We start from the raw sequence: 15,447 nt of genomic DNA on the forward strand, positions 1-15,447 counted from the left end.
GACTTTCTTCTCTTTATTTTTCTCCTTCTCTATCTCCTTTGCCTTCTTCTTCTTCTTCTTCTTCTTCTCCTTCTCTTTCTCCTTCTCCTTCTCCTGTTTTGCCTTCTTCTCCTTCTTCTCCTTTGCCTTCTTCTCCTTCTCATTCTCTCTCTCCTTCTCCTATTTTGCCTTCTTCTCCTTCTTCTCTTTCTCCTCCTCCTCCTTTGCCTTCTTCTCCTTCTCCTTATCATTATCCTTTTCCTTCTCCTTCTCCTCCTCCTTCTCCTCCTTTTCCTTCTCCTTCTCCTCCTTTTCCTTCTTCTCCTTTGCATTCTTCTTCTTCTCCTTCTCCTCCTTTGTCTTTTTCTCCTTTTCTTTCTTCTCACTAATTGCATAAAGTGTTATTTGGAAAATATATTTTTCAACCTCCTACGCTTCAAAGGCTGTGAAATCTTCTTGGATCTTTGCACATCGATATTATGAGACATTTTCTTAAAAATATCAGTGAGTTTATTAACACGACTAATAAAATAATCATGTTGCTGCTCACATTATTCGCATAGACAAAAAGAGCATTTCATGTCAGAAGATGAAGTTTCTTGTATCATTTTATCTACAAGATAAATAAAAAGATTGATTTTACAATTCATTATAAAATAATAATAGCAGTATGTTGCAACAGATGGATAGTCTGTTGCGATAAATTAACATTATGCTGCCACATATTTACCTGGTGTTGCGACAAATAAAATTTGTATTGCAACATATAGATCTTATGTTGCTACATATGAATCATATGTTGACACAAATGTACCGATTGTAGCAACATATGAATCTTATGTGGCAACAGATGTTCAAGATGTTGACCTAAAGTGAGATGTTACAACATATGATAATTGTTTGAATATGCACCAACATATCACTAAAATGTGGCAACATATGCTAAATGTTTCAACAAATAAAATAATGTTGGACACCTGAACAACACTATATTTCTAAAATCATATCATCAAAATGGCCACAAAAAGAACAACAACAGCAACAAAAAATGACTTTTCGTTGAATGATAACGATACATATACATTTCCTTAAAACGAGGATTTTTTGAATTGATTGATTTTCTTTCAAAAATATTAAATAATACACACCGTTAAGTCAATTATTCAATTTTAACATCTATGGAACATTTTATTGTTCATTAATCCAAGAAAAAAACTTCAAAAATTGTAAAATATTTCAAAAAAATAACTTACCAATTTCTAGTCGAACACGATTACAGTCAAAAAGATGAGAGAGTAACAACTGAAGAGGAAGATAATGAAGGACTGGAGAGGAAGAGTAACGAGGAATTTCTGAATTTTTTGAGGAAAAAGAAGAACAATCCCCCAAGAAAGAAGAGAGGAAGAAGAGAGAGAGAGGAGACGAAGAAGATGAATTTTTTTTTTAAAAAAATGATTTAATTTGAATTATCGAAGCGTTCTTTTTCATATTTTATAAAGGTATAGAAATTTTTAGAAATATTAATTTAGTACCATATTTATCTAATTACATTAAAAAGAAATTTGATCTCTTGATCAATCTGTCAAAAAAAAAAAAGAAAAAAAAAAAGAGAGAGACTTATTTCACACCTTTCCGTTAATTTTCTCAAGTAACCCACATTTCGATAAAGTTGCAGCTAACGGTTCTGTGGAGGCATCAACAACAATGGGGGGTTTCAATCCAGCAATCGAATTGAGTATTCTTCTTCTCCTCCCATTCCTCTCATCTCCTTCTTCTCTCTCTCTCAATCTACCCAATACAACAGTATACGAAATCCTCACTAAATTCAACCTTCCTCCAGGGCTTTTACCTAGTTCTGTAAAATCTTACTCTCTTTCCGATGATGGAACATTTGAAGTTTTACTGGACAAGCCTTGTTATGTGGAGTTTGAGTATTTGGTTTATTATGATGAGAAGGTTACTGGGAAGCTGAGTCTTGGGTCGATTACTGATTTAGAAGGAATTCAAGTTAAGAGATTCTTGTTGTGGCTAAACGTGAATGAGATCCGTGTGGATTTGCCATCGTCTGGGAGTATTTACTTTCAAGTTGGGTTCATTAACAAGAAGCTTGATATCAATCAGTTTGAAACTCCTCGTTCTTGCCGGGATAATGGTTTGGTTATGTGTGGAGGACCATCTCTGAGACAGGTGATTTCCATGTTACATTCTGCTTGATTCATTGTTTTCCTAAATTGTGTCAAGATTTTTCTTATCAAGTTGCATGGTTGGTCAATATTGATTTGTTGTGTAAAATGTGAGTGAGACCTTCATGAAATAAATAATTTTGTAACGGAATTGAAAAATTGTTGTGTCGGATACCAAAACATGCAATAGTCTGGCAAGATTGTGCATATTATTTTATATTCTAGACTAAACACACAGAAGCAGAAGTTTCCTAGAAGCAGAAATTAATATCTGTAAAGAGCAAGAAAAAAATGGACTTGGGGGTTTGGAGGCAAGGAGGTTGGAAGGGAAGTAACAACAATCATTAATGGGTCCTCTATAGAGGTGCCCTAAAGAAGAAGGGGAAAGGAAAGGGGTTAGTTTTTTTGTGGATTAAATGGTTCCGGTAGAACATTGGGAAAAAACATTCATTTAATCCTTCCTCACAAGACCAAACCATATATTGTCAAGTTGAACAATTCTAGAGCTTGCAAAATCATGTTGGAAATCTAGTTCACATATAAGGTTAAATCAAATCCTAGAGTCTAAAAGTTTTAGGTAAGGCAACACTAGAAGAGTACTTGGAGTGCAAGTTTAATGACGTAACACATGAGACAATTGTGAGAGTGAAGATCAACACACAAGTCATACACAAGAAATGGAGCTTCCAGTAGCTCGGGTCCATACACCAAGGAGATTGGGTGATTGATGATGATATCGCACATTGTATAGGAGCGACGTGGGTGAAAATGAAGGCTTGCGTCTAGGGTACTAGATGTACATCCAAAACTTAAAAGGTAAATTCTATAGAGTGGTGGTTAAATCGATATTGTTGTATGAGATAAAGTGTTGGCCAATCAATAATGTCCACGTTCAAAAGATGAATTTAGCAGAGATGAGGATGCTTAAATAGATGTGTGGGCACACTAGAAGAGATATTATTAGAAACAAAGTAATAAGGGATAAGGTGTGAGTGCCCCCCGTGGCAAACAAGATGAGAGAAGCGAAATTCAGATGGTTCGGACATGTGAAGATGAGGTTTGCGGATGAGCTAGTAAGGAGGCCTGAGAGGTTGGCTATACTAAGAGTTAGGAGAGGTAAAGGTGTTGGGGTGGGGATTAAATAGAACCTGACTCAACTCAAGCTTACTTAGGACATGAACCTAGATAGGAAGGTGTAGAGGTTGATAATGAGAGTAGACAGTTAGTAGCTAACCAAGTGTTGCCGCACTTTATGAGGGAGAGATAGGAGCTAGCATCATCCCTTCCCCGTCTATTAGTAGTAGTAGTTAGTAACTGCATAGTTCCTTTATCAACGTGTGATACTATTTGTATTTATTTTGTATCTTGCTATCACATTTTCCCTGCTTCAATAACTTCTCTTAACAATATCTCTACCCCACAAAGGTAGGGTAAGGTTTGTGTATATCCTACTTTCCCCAAACCTCACTTGTGAGACTACACGAAGCATGCTGTTGTTGTTTCTATATATGGGTAAATTAAACATATCAAACTGAAAATGGTTTCACTTTCTTTTTTGCAAAGTTGTTCAGAAACAACTCTTTAGTTGGGAGACCTTGATTATAATAATAACATTTATACAGTTTAGTTTCATTGTCAAATCATGTCACTGATTAAATTTCAAGGGTTGGTGATAATTAGTATTTTAGCGTCTAGTTAATGTCCTTGTTAAGTTGCATTAATTTGTTCCCCATGAATGTTCTTGTATTTCCAGTTGTTGCAAGTCTATATTCTATTGGAGAAAGGATGTCACCTATGCAACTGTATATTGTTTCCATAGCAAGATTACGAGAAATTGTTTTCTCCAGATTTCTAATTTTACGCATGGAACTCTTGGTTTACTCATTGCTTCTGGTCTTGTCTATCTGACTGGCTTTGACTCATGACTTCAATTCTACTGCTCAAACTTCTCTCCAACAAAAGATAAATAAGGAATATGAGAAAGAATTTGTTATCTAGATGCTTCCTCCTTTTCTAGGTTTTACTCGTCGTTTCTATTTTACTTTCTTAATTCACAACTTGCCTCAACAGAACGCCAATATTCTGAGAAATTTATTGAGAAGAAAGGACACGTAGCGACACAGGCTGTATCCCTTAGCTAATGTGACCTAAAGATAAAAATGATGGTAGCCTTCTCAGAGAATTATTCTCTATCTGGTTGGATGAAGCCATTACTCAACAACATATTATCAAGGTTGGCAAACTTCATTCAAGCTACTTTCATCTCAAATGATGTTTTGGGATACCCTTCCTTGAAATTTTGGGTAATTGTGGACAGTTAACAGGTGATCACTTCTATTGATATTAGATATATGAAAATCTCTACAACAGATCATCACACAGTCTTGAATGTCAATTGTTGGATCCTTTATTCACCCGTAAAAGAAGCTGGTTGTTATACTAATGAAGTTACTGTCTTAACTCTTTAAGCATATTATTTTCTAATAACCTATCTGAAGAGACCACGGGAAAATGCATGGGATTCAGTTGTTTTTCTTGACAAGTATTTATAGGACTAAAATTGAATAATTATTGTAGAGTTGGTCATTTTTCTTTTTTGATAGACATATTCTATAACAACTGTATAGTCCCCCAAAAATAATAAACAATTACAAATAAAAGGAACCCTTCCTATCAATGTTTCTTCTTATTGTTGTCTAAAACATAAAAAAGTATCTTTTGCTTCTATTGAAAAATTCATGTTTACACCAAAATAATGAGCGACTAAGCATTTCATCTTTAACTTCTAGATGTTACGATGCTTGTCCTCAAAACCCCCAAATGTATCACCAACACGAAGAATAGTAATAACTCGCTCATTCACTTCGCCTTTTTTATTAACATACCGCAAAGCAAGGACCATTTGTTCATGGTGTGATGTCCTTAGATTCATCAACTAAAATTGTAAAATAATCTCTATCAAAGTCATTAATTATAGCTTTCATGGTTTCTTGTGCACAAACACTCATCATATCCTTGTAAATTTTTGGAGAAGTCATCATAGCATTTCTTGGACCAGATTTTAAAATAACACTATTTATATCCCAAAGCATTTTCCAAGCCATTCAAAAAGACCTAAAAACAAGCCTTTATATTTTGAAGATTCACTTTCACCATGACCTCGAAAAGACAACCCAAATTCTAAGAGGAACCTTGCTGTAGTAGTAGAAGCTTGTAAGAGAATTCTATGCTCACTTCTTTTTTTCTCAAATTGGTTGTTAAAAACAACTTGAATGTATTGAGATTGATTCTCAAAATCAAGCATCTTGTTGGAAGTCCTATTGTGGACACAATTTACTTCACCAACATGTATATCAATTCATTCCAATCTATGCTTTCCAAGTCTTAAAATCAATTTTTGTGGAAAAATCACCTACATTTCCCTTTACAAGTCATTTTTATATAAATAGCTACATAGGTAAAACACATCTTTCTTCACACTATACTCCATCTACCTAGAATATGAACTCTTAAACCATGTCGAATAAATCAACTCATTTTTGTTTGAAATCTAACTTGAGGATATCCATAAATAATCAATTGACAAGGCATTTGTTAAATGTAGTGTCTTCTCACTTTATCTCGTATTTTAGTGCTATATATATGAATGAATGAATATTCTTTCTCCAGGATGGCAGGATCCGGTTTAAGTGACTGCAAATCAAACTCATTTATAAAATGCGGAGAATTATCTCTAAAACTAGCCTAGAACTTAGTTGAGAAGAATTAGGTTTCTTCAAAAATCTATCCCTTTCAAATGACAAGAATCAACAACAGCATCCTACAAAACAAAGATTTAATCAAGCATATTAGTAAATATTACATTGCTGACAGAGAAATATTATTCCTCTTGCTCTCCTTTCGCAACACAACAAAAGTAAAATATAATAGAGAAATCACACTGCTCATAAAAAAACATGCTAAAAAAGAACTTACCAATTTATGAAGTGGCAATAGGAGTAGGACTTTATTTATGTAGACTTAAATGAAGAATACTTGTAGGTTGTAAGTTGTGGTAGGACTTTATTTATGTAGACTTCAATGAAGAATACTTGTAGGTGGTAAGTTGTGGTAGGTTTTCTAGCAAACTTATATTTTGTTTAGAATTGTGTTGAAGACTTTTATTTGTTTTTAATTTCAATGAAGAAATGGGTGGGGCCAGATGAGATGGGAAAATAGGGGTGGGGCCAGACAAGGTGGCAAAAACTATTTGATGTTGAGTGCTAAAGTGTTAAGCTTTTGACTATTGCACCCAAATGACTTTTGAAATAAGCAGTTCATGCCAAGAATAATATCGAAATCAAGCATTTCCAACTCTACTAGATCAGCTATGGTGACTTCCTGGAAAAATTGAGACTTGGCACTTTTGTATATCTACTTAACTAAGATTGACTCACCAAAATGGGTAGACTCGAAGAAGGGTTCTGAGAGGATTTTGGGATTGACATAAACGTTCAATGCAATATATGGAGTCATGAAAGAAAGTGTGGCCTGTGGATCTAGAAATGCATAAACATCAAGTTGAAATACACACGACATACTTTTGACTAATTAGGGTAATCTTCCTAATCCTGTAAAGTCTGCAAAGCATCGAACTTGTTTTGGTGTTGTTAGCCATCTGCACCAGGAGATGCACTCTGTTGAGTTGGGCGACCTAGTGGAGCTGCTGAAGTGTTAGGGTGAGCCAACATCCTTACCCCTACCTGATGCCACTGGGCTTTCCCTCAACCTGTGGTTGGATTTGCCACATCCAACACCATTACCACTACCAGACATACACTCTTTGATATGGTTCTTACCATGCTTCTGATAAACCAAAAAGGGACAACCACTGGTGAGACTACCCTAAGACTTAGAACTTGATGCCCTATCCATGTTCTCTTGTTTGAACTTGGGTATTGGGGCACTAGCAAAGGATGGGGCTTGACTTGAAAAGTTATGATGAAATTGAGAGTGATTTCCACCGCCTAACTTCTGTGGAGACTAGTCCCAACCTGTCTGTTCTAGCCCTATTACTGCCCCTAGCACTCTCCTTGACCTTCTCTTTCCTCAATCCCATTGAGCATGAGTCATTAGCCTAGAGATGTTCATCTCCTTGATCAACATAGCAGTTTTGTACTCCTTTACTACGGTCTCTGCGCCTAAAACAAACTTTCTCAATTTGGGCCCTAGATTCGGTCACCATAGATGCAACATACTTGAAGAGTTGGATTAACTTCAAGAAATACTCCTCCACCAATATGTTCCGTTAATTCAGATTAATAGACTCCTAGACCTTGTCCTCACTCCCCCCGTAGCTCAAGTGGAAAGAACCCGTCTAGAAATGTGGCCACAAGCTTCCCGTTGTCCAATGGACCTGCATTAACCCCTCTGTCATCCTTCCACTGCTAGTACCAAATCTGAGCCACTCCTTTCAACTAATAAGCGGCTGAGTATGCACTCTCCATTGAGTTGTCCCCCATAATCGGTGTGATATTCTGAACACCATCGATGAACTCCTGAGAGTCCTTCTTCACCTTTGAATCATAAAACTCAGGAGTATTTTTCCTAGTAAAATCTCGAACCCCTAGTTGCTGTAGTATTCCTATTTGTGTTAGCTTGTGCAATAACCTACTGATTGACTTGAGTGGTGATGGTCTGAGCTAATACTTGGAAAGCAGCCTTGATCTCATTCAAGGGGTCTGCTGAAGTTGGTGATGCTTGCTGACCTTCATTCTTGTTCCTCCTGACATAAGGTCTTCTGGGAGGTATGATTCTGTTAAATACGGAGAGCACGAATAAGAATAGAAGGAGGTTAAATAGAGTTACACTTTATCGCACATCTAAGAGCTTGAAAGAAGTGAAGTATTTCCTATAACATTTCATAGCCTCTCATTAATAAGTGTGACACATTTTATATCCATAGACAAAACTCTACTTAAGGCGACTTTCAACAGACTAGGATACTTGAACCCAAGGCTCTAATACTAAGTTTGTCATGATCTGACACTACCCTTAGTCAAAACACAGTGCCTACAAATGACCCCAAATTAACTCATGTCATGACACTATGATTTACGTAAACACTAATTGAGAATAACTGAATGCGGAAGCTAAACTGAAATAAACTTAGTTTGAAATTTTAAATTTAAATACTCAGAAGTGAGTTCATCTAAAAGCAACATAAAGCTGACATGTCTATCACAAAGCCCCTACTAAGATGAGTTACTAAGATAAGCCCACAACTAACAACTTACTCTTACTGTCTTAAAACTAGAAGATTTAATAATTGAAAGGAATAAGAGGGTTGTCCTTGAAGGATGAGGACTTATCAAACGAGTTGTTGAGCTGATCGGAAGTCGTACTGACTGCGGGCAGGACGCTCAACGTCCGAACCTATATTATAGAACAATATAGCTTGAAGAGTATGAGGTTAGTACTTGTAATGTACTGAATATGTGAAATATGCATGATAAGACTAATAAATTGAACATAATAAGACTACTAAATGGAATGGAAGACCCTAGATTCCTTGAACTGAAGCTTGAAGCTAAATAATCCTAGTTTTTTCTTGAGAGGAGCTGAGATGTATTGATTCTAATCTTCGGTTATTGGATGTGAACGAGCAGGTTAGGTCGACTAAGTTTCCCTTAATCTCTGTGAGATATATAGGGGGAAAATATTATTGATTTGTGTATTTGACATTATTACATGGAGAGCCTATTTTAGACACTATGATACAATCCTTACCAAGTATGATACTAAATATTATTCCTATTCCTATTCCTATTCTAAGTAGGATTGTGTACACCTAATCCTATTCTAGCAGTCTCTCTTAGAATAGGCTAAAGCGATATAGTTTAGGAATTACAAGAGTGGAAAAAGATCGAAACAACCCTAAAGGAAAAACTGTTGGTAGCTTCTACGAGGGCCATTTACTGTTTGTGGATTGGACTACGGGCCATAGATTCCTCTCATAGAAATCTAGCCTAAATATTGAGTGTCTGAAGTTTGATCTACGAGACTCATTTATGATCCGTAAACGTAGTCCGTAAAAGTTAGAAAAAAATCGAGTTCTAGTACTTTGATCCACAAGCCTAGGGGTGTCAAAAATAAATCTAAACATAGGTAACCCGCTCAGAATTTTAAGGGTTGGGCTCAAGATAATTTGAACTGGTTTCAATCTCAACCGATTCAAGCGTAACCTATTTTAGGAGAATTCTCAATTGAGTCCAATTTATTTTCCAATTTCAAGCCGTTTTAAAATTCTTTACTAAGTTATGTCCCTACATTAAATGTATGAATTATCATCTATTTAAAATGTTTTAGGACTTATCTATAATTTGTTACTTTTTTTAAAAAAAATAATCTTGAGCCGAAATTCGCATTATGATTATAAAAGTTAAATATCACTTTGATAAAATTATTGAGATTAATCGGGTCAACTTGGGCTGGTCAAGAGCCAACCCGTTTTTTTAACCCATTTGAGTCCAACTCATTTGAGCCAAAATAAACTTGGATAGGTCTGTACTTTTTGTGCAGTTATATTACCACTTGAGCTTCGTTATTATTTCACCCAGCATCATCTTCGATATTTTTTAATTTTATGATATAAGTTGAGCATCTACACCCATTTGGCACCCCTACACAAGCCCATCTACAACCGTAATAGCATCTACAACTTATTTCTTGCTCGTCAAACTTGGGCTAAATTTTTAATCTCTGCAGTTAATATACAGATCCCATCTACGGTTCACGGTTCCATTTACGGCCCAAATGGCATCCGTAAATCCCAATTTTTTTTCTAGACACAAGTTTCTGGACTTTAGAACTTCTGGGGTGTTACACCATCTCTGCCCCAATTGTTTAGTACATCCCTTGAGCTACCTGACATCACCCACCTGATTCTCCTCAGGTTGATTAAGATTTTCCATATCTAATCTGTTACTACAAGGTAAAAAGAGATAGTTGGTTGTCTTTGCCTGTTCTCTACTTGAACATCTTTCTTTTCAAATTATCCCATGTCAAGACTGCTTCTTTGGCCACCAGTGATGTAAAACACGCTACTTTGAAACGGAATCTTGGACTCTCCAGATCAGCATCCATGGCCAGCATCATACTTGATTCTTGGAGAAGTTCTGTTCTCTGTATGCATCTCTCACAAAAAAATTGTTTATTCCTTTGTTATTCTGTACTTATCTCCAGTAGAGCCTTTGAACTGAGATAAAATACTATATATTTCAGTTATTCCCAATTCTTAATCATTTAGTAGCTTCATTTATTATTCTAGAATAGGATGTATATTTCATAGCTTTATAAGGATTAGGTTAAGTTACAATTATTAGTTTGGAATAAGATTTAGGTCTCCTACTTTCATAAGAATTAGATTTCTTATTGATGTAATAAGACTCGGGGGCTTTTGATGAATAAATCAATGTCATAATTCACCAAAAATCAAGAGAGCAGAGTTCTCTTTGCTAATGAATTCTAAGATATCAGTCTCCCTTTAACGAGCTGATTTTCGTCTTGTGAATCGATCCTACCCTAGAGATTCTTAACAAATTGGTCGATGAGATCAATTCCAGATTTCAAGAAGAACGTGTGATTACATAAATATGAATGGACTCTAAACTTGCAGCTATGGAACGTCTCTATGAAAGAATTGTCCAAGTCATTCAAGAAATTTTTTCTAGTTTGGGAATTGGCTCTACAAAACCAGTAGTTCATGGGGCAGAATCAAGTAATGCCCAGACAATTGGTAAATCAACAAATTCGACGTCTAGAGGCAATACACTGCCTATTCAACCATGATCATAATCATCAAACTAGTGGTAATTCAAATTCGGTAATACCAAGTTATGCAAAGATGAAATTTTCTACATTTAATGGTATCAACAACCCATTAATTTGGGCACATCGTTGTGAACAATTTGGACCTCATGAAAATGGAAACTCGATGGGCGCATTAGTCAACCTTCAGCAAATTGATAGAGGTAAATTTATCAATGTCAACTTCAAGCTAGGGATGGAATTGGATAATTGAGCTTTAGGACAAGCTCTTCCAACGTAAGAGGGGGTAATGTTAGGAATGCGTTGGAAGTCATTAATTTAAGTATTTAATTATTTGTTTAGTAGCTTTATTTATTATTCTAGAATAGGGATTATATTTCATAGTTTTATAAGGATTAGGTTTAAGTTATAGTTATTAGTTTGGAATAGGATTTAGGTCTCCAATTTCCATAAGAATTAGATTTCCTATTGATATAATAAAACTCCTATTTAAAGGGGCTTTTGATGAATAAATAAGTAAGACATAATTCAACAAAGGGAAAAAGGACATGTATACCCTCGAACTTTCGAAAATGGTATAGGAATACCCTTCGTTATACTATGGAGACGCTAGTACCCCTGCCGTCCAAAAAGTGGAACATTTATACCCTTCATCCTAATGGAATGCCATGTGTCATCATCCTATGCATCTATCATTCACCAAATTCTAAACCCACAAAAAGAACTCGGCCGAATTGAAAAAAAACCCACCCAAATGACCCCCTAACCCTCTTTTTTTAAGTGAACCAAACAATTTCTTTAATTAGTAAAACAAAATTAAAGTGATTCTTGGGTCCAAATTTCACATTGTATAAGCACAACTATGGGAACCACCACTACATCGCCACGACGACGACGACCATAGTCATCATCATCCTCATCAGAATCATTGCAACTTCCATACGCATCATCAAAGTCCTTCGATTTCCGGTAACAACTGTACAAGTCTGGGATGCGTGGTTCGTTGGAGCTGAAAGTGATGATCGTATGAGGTGAGAATGTTGTGTATGAAGTTTTCTGGAAGATGAGTATTGTTGCACCGGTGGACCTGAAAACTATTCCATAAGAATAGTCGTCATGTGCCGGCGATACGTTTGTTACATGAATTGGGCGAGTGAGATTTTTTATGGACAAATTCCGAAAAAGTAATCTTCATCGGCGGTAGCGGCGGAGGAGATGGCGGTGAATGAGTTTGAGTGATGTTTTATTGGTTAAGCTTTGAAGCCTAGCTAAAACAACCATAGTTGCTAAAATTGTTTAGCTCTCTAAAACCTCAACTTCTTCCATCCTCTAATTCGTCCTCAACTTCTTGCTCAATTATGTAATCTTCTTCTTCTCCACTCAAATCCGAGTTGATAACCCACTCTATCACGAGATTCACCCCTGTATATCATCTTCTTCTTCACCCATCTTCATGTTTGAACTTGAATTCAAAATCAAATGCTTACCACTCCTTTCAATACCAATTTTGGATTGATTGAGTTTTTAGATGTTTTTGAGGAAATAAAATGAGTAATGCATAATTGCGTGAGATTTTTGAAGAACAAAACAGAGGATCAAGGCGAGTATTCACGCTTTGAAGTAGGTAGAGAGAACTTGGAGTATTTTGGTTATTTTGGGTATGTCATTTTAGGTGTTAGTAATGGTTGGGTCAGGGGCTATTTGGGTGGGTCGTTTTAATTTGGGTCGTGGGTTTAAAATTTGGTGAATAATTGTAGATGCATAGGATGATGACACGTGGCATTCCGTTAGGGTGAAGGGTATAAATGTTTCCACTTTTTGGACGGGGGTACTAGCGTCTCCATAGTATAACGAAGGGTATTCGTATACCATTTTCGATAGTTCGAGGATATATTTGTCCTTTTTCCCTTCAACAAAAATCAAGAGATCAGAGTTCTCTGTTCTAATGAATTCTAAGATTTTAGCCTCACTTTAACGAGCTGATTTTCGCCCTGTGAATCCCTTTAACGAGCTGATTTTCACCATGTGAATTGATCCTTCCCTAATGGTTCATAACAGTATGCGTCTTGTTGTTTGCATAAGTTGTATATGTCTGGATATATTTGTTTGAATGGTCCATGACCAATCCAATTCTCCTCCCAAAAAGATGTGTAAGTTCAAAAAGAAACTAAAAATTTGCAAGCTTATGATAAAAGGAAAGGAATTTGGCTAATGGCATTCTTGCGGTTTTTTAAACCAAGCTTTCAACTGATTTTGATGTTTAATTTATCTATTGTTAAGATCAGCTCATACAATATTCAAGTTGTCCAAAATGAGCTAATTTAGCTCCTGAAACTAGGTGAGCCAAAATAAACAAAATTGTGGAGACTTGGTAGCTTCTACTTTCCTCCACACACGTTTTCATCCCGTCTGCAATTTCTCATACCTTTGCAAACTCCCTATAATCTATTGATAATTCTCCTATGTTAATACCAAACCCTACTGGTAAAGTGTGTTGAGTGAAGGTGACAAGGAAGGGAAGTAAGTTTTCTTTGACATTTTACTACTTTCAAATATGATGGTGATAAGACCTCAGTGTGTTTGTAGCATAATCTCTTGTTGGTTTTAACTTACATTCAGACACCACTTCGATTGAACTTCTTGAAGGGAGGATGAAAACACGGGGTACTTGATGGGATTTATCTTTTCAAAAGCTTTATGAGCTTTACTGTAGTAGTGCTTCCTGATGAGATGTCTAACCCTCACCTTTTTAGGTTCCAAAGGTCAGATGTAGCAATTTCTCATCCTGCTGAACCATATTCTCAAAAGTTTTACCTTTCAAATCAAAAGAATCATATTGTGATATAGGAAAGCTTCTAGGTGTTATGACTTGTAACGAGCAAAGTTTTTGACTGTTAATCTCTACTAAAGATTGATTATGCAGTAATTGTTTTGGTTCAGTTTACTATTGGTATTTATTGTCTATCTGATAGTTAGGTGATAGCCTCCTTTGTTACTTCATGTAGACACTGCTATCTACTTCGTTTAGTAGATGTAGAGCTCTGGGATGACCTCTGTTGGGTTGATGTTTTACTCTTAATACTTCTCACTGTATGTTAGAAAAAGTAGAAAAACACTTTACATCCGTGGTCTGAACTATCTTCTTGTTAGGATTTGATATTTCAAGCTGACTGGTCTCTCATTTTTACAGCTTCCGGCTCCTGTCAATAATATGGAAATGTTTGTTACAGAGTAGCCTGGGACCTAATATGCATATCAAGCCAAAAGTTGGGCAGATGGAGATATCATATACTTCATCTGTTCACTTCTTTTGAAGCCGGGGACTGTTAATGCTGAATGTACTAGATGTATGATCAAGAAATTTACGATTCCACGAATATATTATGTATAACGAGCTTGTCTTTGATGTATGCTTCTCTTCCTCCCCCACCTCCTGCTCTGTTCCACCAATTTCCGCAAAAAGATTAGAGGAAAAATAAATAAAGAAATGCATATAATCCAGTGTTGAGTTGAATTTCAATTTAGAGCTTCTTTTATTGTTACTGCGTATGTTGCTGCTGCAATGCTATATGGTATAATACTTGGCAGGAATGTACAGTTTGAGCATATGATTCTCCGACATGGTTGTAAAGATATACTCAAAAACTGAAGGATTGGAAAACAAATTGCTATTTTTAAGAGGTGATAAATACTATAGGGACTTCAAAATTTGATGAAGTTATTCATTGAATATAAGTGGATGTTATAATAGTAAACACCATTAAGCAATTTTTTTTTTTAATAACGTTGCAAAAAATTGACACATTCAAAATTACAAGTGATGATGTAACACAATCATATGCAAATATAGTAATTCCAAATAAGATTGGGTCGAATACCACATGAAATAAGGAGAATTGCTACTGAATGGACAAATACTTGATCAGCAGTCTGATTTCTATTATGTAAAAGTAGTAGTTTTTTTTTCCTTTTGGTTTTAATCTATCTAAAGACTAAGATTGCAAAAATAATTTTGAGATGACTTGTATGATTAAAGAACTAACGTTGTGTCACCTTAATGGGATGTACCGTTCTTGATTTTCATGCAATTATAGATAGTCGGGTATCTAGATATGCACTCAGTTGAGAAGAATTGAAATTGGGGACGCTTTCAAATTTAATTTGAACAATAGCCACCTAATTTCTTTTTGAGTTATTTATCGGGTTATGGATAGAAAAAATGGGTTTGGATTGTGGGGTCATGGACCTTTTTGTCATTATACTTGGGGATAAAAATACAAGTATAAAAAATATTATTTTCATCTCAACACTTGAACATTAAATAAATTCATCCCTCCCCAATAAAAATCAAATTACAATCCCAAGTAGTATAAAAAAATATTTAATAATTAGGTTTAAACATTTTTCGAGGAAATCTCAAAACGTTTCAGAGAACTCTTTGTTTTCTTCAATAAACTAGTTTAACGAAATCATCAAC

General features: G+C 35.6%; 1 protein-coding gene across 1 annotated transcript; it reads left to right on the forward strand.

The window, feature by feature from the left end:
• Positions 1-1,526: 1,526 nt before the first annotated feature.
• LOC101251608 (uncharacterized protein At5g01610) lies at positions 1,527-14,490 on the forward strand. The gene is made up of 2 exons (XM_004228285.5): positions 1,527-2,166; positions 14,161-14,490. The coding sequence occupies exons 1-2, from the start codon at positions 1,684-1,686 to the stop codon at positions 14,203-14,205; spliced, it is 528 nt and encodes a 175-aa protein (XP_004228333.1). The 5' UTR covers positions 1,527-1,683; the 3' UTR covers positions 14,206-14,490.
• The last annotated feature ends 957 nt before the right edge of the window (positions 14,491-15,447 follow it).

Source organism: Solanum lycopersicum, chromosome 1 (assembly GCF_036512215.1).
Source record: "Solanum lycopersicum chromosome 1, SLM_r2.1".
In the NCBI taxonomy this organism is placed as follows: Eukaryota; Viridiplantae; Streptophyta; class Magnoliopsida; order Solanales; family Solanaceae; genus Solanum; species Solanum lycopersicum.

Bases quoted from the DNA above. Each gene is read 5' to 3' on its own strand.
- LOC101251608 (XM_004228285.5), top strand. From the start codon at position 1,684: ATGGGGGGTTTCAATCCAGCAATCGAATTGAGTATTCTTCTTCTCCTC. The intron at 2,167-14,160 runs GTGATTTCCATG...TCATTTTTACAG, and splicing joins GAGGACCATCTCTGAGACAG to CTTCCGGCTCCTGTCAATAA.